Genomic DNA, 10,784 nt, shown 5'->3' on the forward strand with positions numbered 1-10,784 from the left:
AATATTATTCCAACGTTTGGTAACGGAGTCTGCAAAAGAGAACACCAAAATACACTGCACAGGGATGCAGTCCTTTTTAAGTGACTCTGAGGTAAAAGCGGAAGCGGGTAAACCTGCCTAAAGTTACAATGCTTATTTACCTCGGTCCCACTCGGGAAAAGAATCGAACTTACAGCGATGAAGAGAGAATTGTATATTTGTGCCGTCCAATAGAGCAGCCACTGGCCACATTCAGCACTTGAAATGTAGCGAGTCTGACTCAAGAACAGAATTTTTAATATTATTTACTCTTTATTAAATTAACTAGTCACGTGTGGCTAGTGGCTGCGCAGTTAGCGAGGGCTATTAGATCAACACCGTTTGACAATTCCCAATCAGTAAATCTTCGTTAACACAGCAGTTACCCGGGGACTAAGTGAGGCAGATACAGTGGGCCACAGACTCTAAGACATTTTCCAAAATAGCAATATTTCGTGAAAGTAACTTCATCGTGATTCCAATTAAGGAAACTTCAGCTTGAGACGTCTAGGACAAGCGGCGCCCAAAGCTGGGCAATGGAGTCCCCGGGAAGGGGTGGGGCTCGACCCTCCGGCCCCGTGGAGCGGGTCCCTTCTCCCCGTCGGTGCGGGGCGGGTAGGGGCCAGTGAGGGCCCGAGGCCCGGCTCCCACCCGGGCACCGGAGGCGCTCCCCGCCGCCCGTCTCCACCCCTGCCAACACTAACCGCCTTCAGAGGTGCAGCTGTTTTTGTCCAGAGTAGGCTGACAAAACGTGCGCCGGCACTCAGATCAGAAATCTGACCCCGCAGGCTCCGTTTCGCCGCGACCCACCGCCCCCGACAGAACCCACTACGCGGAGCCGTAACAGCTCCACCTCCGCCCAGCGGGTTTCAGACTCCCGCTCCAAAAGCCCGCTCGCGGGATACGTCACGCGATGACGCCATGGCGCTGCACGCAGCGCGCGCGCGCCACCCGGAAGTCAGACTCGGGCCGGGTCGCCGCCGCCTCCAGTTGTGGCCAAAGCGAATACTTGTTCGGCTGCCTGACAGTCAGTTCCGAGCCGCTAAGGAGGGAGCTGAGGTGCACGTTCTCTTCTCCTGAGCCTTCAGACTACTAGGCCGCGCTGCTTGGAGGCACCACGCCCTATGTATACTCGCCGCCTCCTCCCCCTTCTCTCCGCTCCCTGTCACGTTTGGGTGGTCGCCCTCGAATGCGGCCTGGGGTCTGTGAAAAGTCTCTGTTTTGTCCTAAGAGCGGGCGTCCCCCAAAGTGGGCAGACGTTAGAAAGCCCCAGAGTGGTCCGTGGCTGTGGATAACTGCCTTCCCGGCTGAGTGCTCCCTAAAGAGTGGAAGAGGCTGAGATTTGAAGCCAGAGGACATCGGTTCTAGTCCGCGTGTTGCTCTTAGGCAGCAGGATTTCAAAACCTCTGAGCCTGTTTCCCTGCTTGAAAAATTGTGAAACCCACCTCAGGCCTCCTGCAGTGTTAGGCGCTTCCCTCTGCAGGCTTCCGTAGTATCCCTGACATTCCTAGGGTACCAAACACCTGTTTTGTGCCCGACTTCCCCTCCAAACTGCCCTGGAAGACAGCAGTCTCATTATTCACAGGGTCTGTGATATGCCTAGCACAAGGCTTAATTCAGGTTTATTGTAGTTCCTGGGAAGCCTTCAGCTGGATTCTGGAGGTGAGAGGGGCTCATGGGCCTTGCTGCTTTCCGAGGGCTCTTGAGCAGTAAACAGTGGAAGCAACCGTGGATTTGAAAGAGTGGCCTCTACTTGGTACCTGAGGTGTCATTTTAGCTTGATCATAATCCTTTGCTGTAGTAGGAAGCCTTACCAATCCAGATAGATACCAAAGCTTATGATCATCTAGGTCTAAATGGCAAAGAAACACGGGCCTGAGATCCTTATCCAATAACAGCTAACACTTAATGAACATCTATGAGTTATTCTGCTTTGTGCTTTATAAAGAATATCACGTTTAATCTTACAATAATCCTATAAATTGGTTCGTATTGTCAGATGGGGAATCTGAGTCATCTAGTTAAGTAAGTTGCATGATAAATAAGGCCCAGTTTTCAGTTAAGTCTGTAACTTCAGATACTTAACTATCCTGTGATTGTCTGCATTTAACCTCTAAATCTGAACAATTTGCTGCTTTTCACCTTTTGGGGGGGGCGGGTCCACTAGAGTGGACTCATGAGAACTGTTGGTATGTCATACAACCCTTTGAAATATATTTTTTCACTATATACACTGTTCCTCCCCCCACCCCTGCACTCTGCCCATAACTTTATGCTCCTTGCTCCTGTAGTACCAGGTTTTTTACATTCATTAGCTCTGCCGTAATATACTTTCTTCCTAATACTCACTCTTGTAGTGCGGCAGCTCAAATAATTTACTGCTTGTATTGGATGTACAGTATCTTTAAAAACAGGATCTCTAAAATGGTAAGTCACTGTGGGAATAATGAATTACTCATTAAAACGTGTGTGAATAAGAAGGTAAATGAAAAACAGCTTTGAAAAAAGATTCAGGAGCAGTGAATTGAAGAGACAGAAAAAAGCAATTAGGGATGAGGTGGCAATTAGACCTCGGTAGGTAGGGAGATCGCCTTCCCTCCTCCAATTAGCGTAATAGGAAGCAGCACCCATCAGAATCAGAAATAAATGGAGAAGCTCGGGAAGAACCTGAACCAACTTGAGCTGGAGAGAGAGGGGGCGGATGAAGGTGGAAGGCAAAACAAGGACACAAACACACTGCCCCAGGATATTGCGCTGCGCCTGGGCGCACGGCGGCCGGATGGAGCGCTTGGTCCGTGTTCCCTACAGCTTGTACCCGGGCTACGGGAACACGCTGCCTTTGGGCCAGCCTGGACTCTCTGAGCACAAACAGCCCGACTGGAGGCACAACAACGGTCCCCCCGCTTTCCTGGCCAGGCCGGGGCTGCTGGTGCCCTCCAACGCCTCCGACTACTGCGTGGACCCTTACAAGAGGGCCCAGCTTAAGGCCATTCTCTCCCAGATGAACCCCAGCCTGAGCCTGCGTCTGTGCAAGGCCGACACCAAGGAGGTGGGCGTGCAGGTGAGCCCCCGGGTGGACAAGTCCGTGCAATGCTCACTGGGGCCTCGCACCTTGCACAGCCGCTCCCCCTGGGGCAGCACGGGGCACAAGGCACCCCTGTCAGCCTGGGGAGTCTATTCGCCAGTGATGGGCCGCAGGGGCCTGGTGCGGCTGCAGAAGGATGGGGAAGACGAGGAGAGGAAGGCGCTTTCGGGTCCTCCCGAGGCCAGCCAGCCGCCGCCGCTGCCGCCACCAACACCAAGGTCGGAAGAGGACCAGCGGGAGGAACTCCGGGAACAGGAAAAGTTGGGGGAGGAAGATGCCTCAAGTCCTCGGGAAAGGAAGAGCAAGCAAGCTCAGGGAGACGCCAGCGAGCCGCTCCGGAAGCCCAACTTCCAGGTGAGCTTTCTCTTCCCTCGCCTCAGCCCTCTCTTTCCTTTTTTCCATTTCTGGCGCAACGAGAGCAGAATCTTCTCTCGCAAACATGTATTTTACATGTCCTATGTGTATGTGTGTTGTGTAATTTTTTGGTAAAATGGGGTGCCAACTTTAAGCCTATGAAAACCCAAAGTTTGGGAACCATAGCTATTGGAAATGAGGAGACAAAGAAGGGTTTCAGGTTTGTGAAATCTGTGATCAGATCTTCGTTCTGTGCAGGTGGTGCTAATGGCCTTGGGGAAAATAGATTGGAAAAGCGTGAGAGCAGCTAGAAGCGTCCCAGAGTAATCAATCCTTGAGAGCCGAGTTCACGTAGTGACCTTGAGAATAGCTCTGAATGAGATTAAGGAGGCTTCTTGTTGTTTTTTATACAAAGCCAAAAGGATAGAAGGATTTGGCTTTTTATCCACAACCCGCCTCCCCGCCACCCCAAGATAGTAAAGGACTTTTCCTCCTTATTTGCAGTTTTTAGAACCAAAATATGGCTATTTTCACTGTAAAGATTGTAAGACGAGATGGGAGAGTGCTTATGTGTGGTGCATTTCTGGAACTAATAAGGTAAGTAAAAGTGAGTGGGACAAGGGAGAGCATGGGCGGGCACAGGTGCTACATGGAGGAAGAGCATGTTTCCTAACGGAGCATGACTAGAATGCTGTCCTGGTCATCTTGGCAGCCTCCATGCCAGGCACATAACAGGTGTTCAGTAAATGTTTGGATTGAACTGAATTGGGCTGTCCACAAGAGCGCTTGAGCTCCTGAACCATACCCTGGTGTTATATTTGGTTTGGTAGTTGCACTGGACGAAATGTCAGGTTATTTAAATGAACTCTTGCTCTTGTATAGATTGGGACTTGCTGTAATCTTTTTTTGGTACGCGGGCCTCTCACTGCTGTGGCCTCTCCGTTGCGGAGCACAGGCTCCGGACGCCAAGGCTCAGCGGCCATGGCTCACGGGCCCAGCCGCTCGCTCTGCGGCATGTGGGATCTGCGCCACCAGGGAAGCCCTATAATCATTTTTTAGTTGGTATATTGTAACAGGTTTGGGCCTTAGCTCTAGAAAATTTCCACTGTCTGTCCACAAGGTGGGGCAATGAGAGAAATAATTTATTGTAAAGGTTAACCTTGAGAGACTTGCTTATTTAGGCCCCACGCCTTAATTTGAATTAGTTGTCAACATATTTAGTCTGGGAAGGATTCCACATTTTGCATTTCCAGATTTTCCTGAACCATCAGACTGGTCATTAAACACTCAGTTTGAGAGCAGTAGGCTGGACTTGAGCAGCTTCTGTCTCCTTTCACTGGGCATGTAGCCTTTATTTCACAACAGTCTACATCTGGTGTCTCTCATTCACCTCTACAAGCATTTGAGTTTGAGGCCCCTGTGCTGTTGCATTTTAGATACTGCTTTTCCTGCTTAAGGACTGTAGAGGGAGAGGGTAAGGAGGCATGCTACGACCTGAATGAAAACTTGCTTTTGGTTTTTTGTGTTTTTTTTTTTTTAACCCCAGCCATTTACTAGACGCTGGAGGTGAATAGATTTTTTAAACTAAACTAAAATTACTTTCCTTCTCTTGCCAGAAAAGAAACAGTGGGTTTAATTCAAACACTGGTGACACTAGGAAACAAAGAACAAGACATAGAACTCATCCTGGAGAAATTTATTGATAGGAGTGACGCACACAAAATGAGATTTGGTGATATATACATTGGCACCCGTGGCATGGAAGTGGTACAGAAATGATACAGGAGGGGGACGATTAACCCTGTCAGAGGGAAGGCATCTTGATGTCCAAGCAGGATTTTAAAGGTTTATAAATAGGAGTTCACCAAGTGAGGAAGGGAGAGAAAGTGCACAAGAAAATGCACAAAGCCTGGAAACCACGTGTGTTGGTGGGTAACTATAAGTAATTTAAATTTCAAATTGAGAAATACTGAAAAAAATGAAAAAGTAGGGGCAAATAGACCCGGACAACAGGAGCAGGTCAAGGGTTCTGCCTGCACAATGAATAAAGTTAGAATAGCTGCTTCTCACTGAAGACTTTTACTGTGGGACTTTGTGTACATTATTGGGTAGTTGTCAGAATTATAGAAAAAGGAAGTGGTATTGTCTCAATTTTACAGGTAAGGAAAATGAGGTTCAAAGAATTAAGAAAACGTGACTGATAGCACTAGAAGAGCTTAAGACTTTAGCCTAGAGGTTGGGCAAAAGCAAACTGCAAGGTGAAGGAATGGATTACTTAAGATCTGGGAGCCTAGAGTACATATAAACTTGTATAAAAGACAAATTTCTCTTTAGGTTTATTTCAAACAACTCTGTTGCAAATGCCAGAAGAGTTTTAACCCTTATCGAGTAGAAGCAATCCAATGCCAGGTAAGCAAATAGAATATTTCCATCGTATCTATAATGTTTTCATTCTTAAGCATGAAGCTTCTGTGGCAAAATGTTAGGATTTGATAGACTTAGATATCTGTACAGGAGTTTTAGGTTTTCTGTATGTTTGAATTTTTATAATATTTTAGAAAAAGCATTAATTCTAGGATTTTTTTGGGGGGGGGAAGGGGAAGATTTACTCTTAAGTTGCCTTATGTGGTGTGTTTATGTATGTGGTGTGTTTTTCCTCAAACACCCTGTGTATAGTTTGCATGTAATAATTTAACAGGTAACCTTTATTAAGCTTTTACTATGTGCCAAACTTGAGGCCAAGTGCTTTTCATTATCTCCTGATCTAACCTTTGAAGTAAATGTTATTCCCATGATACAGACCAGAAAGCTAAAGTTCAATAAGAAAATAACTTGCCCAAGGTTGGACAGATAGTATTAGAGTTGTAATCAGATCCCATGGTGTCCTCAAGGTCTAGGATGTCACAGAATTCGATGAGCTCTTACCTAAAACAGCTTGCAGGAGACATCTCTTGAAGCTTTTCAGAAAAGTGTGACATAGTTGACTTTCATAATCAAGAATTTTTTTTAACCTAACTCCTTCACTTACTTAAAAACATTTTTATACTACTAAGAAATAAATAACTTAAAAAACTTGTCTAATCTTTTATGAATGATTTATCTTTAGATTTTCTAGTCTGACATTCTCGTTTAGTCTGTTTACTATAATTACTTTGGATTTAAATATATTTTCTTACTATTATACTCCTTTTTCTTGTGTTCACTTGAATTGCTTTTTTAACTCCCCCCCATTATCTTGGCAGTTATTCATTCTTTAATGTTCTTCTTTAATGTTCATCTTACAGCATGATTCTTTGACTTATCAACGTCTACATAAGTTGTTAATCTCACCTCTCCTTGACAATGCAGTGACCTTAGGTCACACTAATTCCTTATCACTTCATCCAAACTTCTTTGCTGCTATTGTTATATGTTAATTTTAAACTTTAAAAGACATTATTTGTTATAGTTGTAATTAATTTAACTTTAGCTACATATTTACCCTTTCTGCTGCTCTCAGGTCCTTTTTGTATCTGGGACCACTTTCCTTTTACCTGAAGAACACAATATTTCCTGTAATGCAGGTCTGAAGGTGACACATTTTATTTTGTCTAGATAGCTTTTTTAAAGGATATTTTTGCTGAGTATAAAATTTTTAGGTTGGCAGTAGTTTCTTTCTGCCCCTTAAGGATCTGACCTTCATCGTTTCTGTAAAGTTGGCTATTGGTCTTATTGCAGCTCCTTTGAAGTAATATATCTCACTTTTTCTCACCTTCTTAAGTCTGTTTGCTTTTAAGATATTTCTCTCTGCTTTGGTTTTCAACAGTTTTACAATTTATGCCCAATTGTAGTTTCTTTGTATTTATCCTGCTTATAATTCATAGTGTTTCTTGAATCTGTAGCTTGAAGACTTTTATCACTCTTGGAAAATTATCAGCCATTATCTTTAAAGTATTACTTCCACCTCCATTCTCTCTTTCTTCTAATTACTCATATTAGACCTTTCACCATATCCCTTACCTCTTTTATGCTCTTTTCTGTATTTCCTATGCTTTTGTCTCTCTTTGCTTCAGTTTGGATAGCACCTAGTAAACTATCTTCCATTTCTCTAATTTTTCCTTCTGCTCTTTCCAATCTGCCGTCAAACCTACCTATTCAGTTATAGATTTCAGTTACTGTGTTTTTCAGTACTAGAATTTTTATGTTTTAAGTGACGTCCAGTTCTCTGTTGGAAATATCAGTCTCATCTCTTTGAACATATTCAGCATCATTTTCTTAAAATCTGTACCATAAAACTCCATTAATTTAATCCTCTATGGTTCTGTTGCTATCCTCTTCACGTTCTTTGGTTTTCAAGTATGTCATTCTGTCTCCTTATATACCTGGTTACTTTTGAGTGCTATATATTGTATATGAAAAATTATAGTAATAATTCGAGGCCTAGGATAGTATTGTTTTTCACAGAAGACTTGTTTGCTTCTGTTGGGCAGAGGGGGACACTAGCAATTTCAGATTACTATTTTCCTATCAGGGTTGAGCTGTTTTGAAACTGGGCTTCAGCAGTTGAAGGCTGGTCAATTTTTGGTTTATTCTTATTCTTAGGGTGTAGCCTTTCAGGGCCCTTCAGGGTCCCAGCACAAAACCTGAATTGTTTACCAGGTCTCTCCTATTTTGAGATATTTAAGATTATCCCTCAGCTTCATCAACTTGTTAAACTCATTTTCAGCTTCCTGTTGTCTTTCACCTCTTACAGAATTGCCTTTAGAGAGAAAATAGTCCCAAATGTCAGGCTCATCTCTATTTCTGCGCTTCCTCCTCTGATACTTTGGTAACTCTCCAGTGCCTTCAAGTAGTTCTTGTTTTTAATTATTATCTTTTCTGCTCAGCTTTTCTTGTTGTCCTAAGTAGGAGGTTTGGTCAAAACCACCTAATCCACCATTACTAAAACCAGAAACCTACCTTTAGACTAACTCCTGATTTTTTTTTAACTAAAAAAATTTGTTTTGAATTAAGCCTTTTCTTCCTTATAAAGGTGATATGAGGATTAAGTGAATTTATATAAAATGCTTGGAGCAGTACCTAGAGTAAACAACATGTGAGTATTGCTATTAGAATTTTCTTAAGGATGCATACTCATCAACGGGAGAGTGGAAGATGTAAGTGCAGTACAACATTTGATAAATCATATCTGAGACACTCATTTGGAAAATAAAAATGCCTATTTTCACAATATAAAAGGTAAAGCTTGACTTATTCTTTTTGGCTATGGACATATGCAGAAAATAGAGCAGTGATTATAAATTTTCAAAGATTAGCAGGGTTGGGAAGGTGGACCAGGGTAGTATACCAGTCTCCATGGGGTGTGTGTTTTATTTATCAGAAGACAGAATAGGATAGTGGTTAAAAATACTTCAAATTCCAGCAGAGATTAGGCATGACTGGAAGGAAAACATTGAGCTTCCTGTAGAACACCCCTCCCTCCAGTTGTGACAGCCAAAAATCTCTCCAGATATTGCCAAATGTCTGCTGGTAGGTAAAATACTACTGATTGAGAATCACTGCTCTAGTATTTTTTAAATGTTCCAGTCTAGGTAATCAAATCACTTAATACCCACTGCTCACTCCACCTGGCTACAAATGTAGAAACCTGCATAATGAAGAGACTCTACAAAACTCTAACTTTTAAACCTTTTCTGTTGTATCTTCTGGACTGGCTCGTCAATGTTCTCTTAAATATCGTCTTTGATCATTCATTTTGAAAAATGTATGACATTTAGTGGGCTGTGAATGGTTTTGTACAACTTGGTCTTGGACTTCTCATAGGATTCAAAGGAGGAGAAAGATATCGGGGATGGGGTGGTGGGGAGAAGTATTTTCATTTGAAGACTACATTTGAAGAACTAATTTGATCATTTAGTCCCCAAACTGTTGCTTCTTTTCAAAAGACCTGTTCAAAGTCTCGTTGTTCCTGTCTTCAAAAGAAAAGACACATCGATCTAAGGAGGCCTCATCGGCAGGAGCTGTGTGGCCGCTGCAAAGACAAGAGATTCTCCTGTGGCAATATTTACAGCTTTAAATGCATCATGTGACAGGCAGCATGCTTTGTATGGGACACCTGAACTCTTCTTGTAATTTACTGTATAGTTCCTCTTTTGCACCTTGGCTCTGACCTGGTATTGGAAAATGGTTTAGGCTTTTCTACTTTTTGTAGGTGGTATGACAATTGTCGATGTGAATAGAATAAAATAAATGCATGTAAAATAGACCATGAAGGCACATTAATTGGTGATCCCAGGGTAAAAACATCACTAAAACATTGGGAAAATGGTAGATCCTATCACTAATATGAATGGAACAATGAAGAGGAACAACAGTCATTCGTTTGACAAACTTTTGTAAACTGGGTGTTCTAAGTGCTAGGAATATAGAGACAATCAGGAGCAAGGTCCTTGCCTTCAAGTGTACCTAATCATTATAGCAAATGCTTAAATAGTACTTAGTATATGCCAGGCATTGATGTTACTCATCACAGCACTCTTATTATACTCCTTTTTAATAGATGAGGAGAGAGAGCCACAGGGAGGTTACAGGGTAAAGCCAGAATTTGAACCTAGGTAGACTAGTACCTTCTCCACGGCTTTAGATTTACTTATATTTTTTTCTCAGATTCAGATGTGTTAAGTGCAGTGAAGGAAACGGGGCTATAATAGAGTGACTGTTTTATAAAGAATTGTTGAAAAGAGGTGACATGAGAATTGAGACCTGCCGGATGAGGGGGAGCTGGGAGAAAGGAAGATGAATTTGATCCAACAGAACAGCAAGAGCAAAGACACTGGGGGTGGGCTGGGACATGTACTTGGTATGTTTGAGGAACAAGAGCCCCTGAGGCTCAAGTCAGGCATAGGCTGGAGAAGGCAGGGCTCAGGTCAAGCATATGGCAGCCCATGAAAGGGTTTAAACAAGGCACTGACAACAGATTCTTTCTATAAAAAACTTACTGCTATGAGAGAATACCAGGTAGAGTGGAAGGAGGGAGACCAGTTAGGAGATTAATGAATGCACGAGCAAAATGATGGCTTGGAAAAGAATGGGTGGCCATGGAGATAGAAATACATGAATTCCAGATAGTGTTTGAAAATGTAATACACAGGATTAGGAGTGGGTGATGGTGAAATAAATGATGACTTTTAGATTTCTTTGAGCTCTGGGTTGGATGGAACTGAGGGGTATAACAGGAACATTCTGGACTCAAATTACCTAACTTCAAATCCTCGGTGTGACACTTAGGAGATGTATGATTGTGGGCAAGTTACTTATGCCCTCTCTCTCAATTACTCTTCTGTAAAAT

General features: G+C 43.1%; 1 protein-coding gene across 1 annotated transcript; it reads left to right on the forward strand.

The window, feature by feature from the left end:
* Positions 1-2,664: 2,664 nt before the first annotated feature.
* Positions 2,665-9,525, forward strand: ZAR1L (zygote arrest 1 like; the record flags this gene model as incomplete). The annotated part of the gene is made up of 4 exons (XM_079722074.1): positions 2,665-3,457; positions 3,962-4,054; positions 5,792-5,866; positions 9,382-9,525. Exons 1-4 carry the CDS (start codon positions 2,720-2,722, stop codon positions 9,523-9,525), a joined length of 1,050 nt encoding a protein of 349 aa, XP_079578200.1. The 5' UTR covers positions 2,665-2,719.
* Positions 9,526-10,784: the final 1,259 nt, after the last annotated feature.

Source organism: Hyperoodon ampullatus, assembly GCF_949752795.1.
Source record: "Hyperoodon ampullatus genome assembly, chromosome: 16".
Classification (NCBI taxonomy): Eukaryota; Metazoa; Chordata; class Mammalia; order Artiodactyla; family Ziphiidae; genus Hyperoodon; species Hyperoodon ampullatus.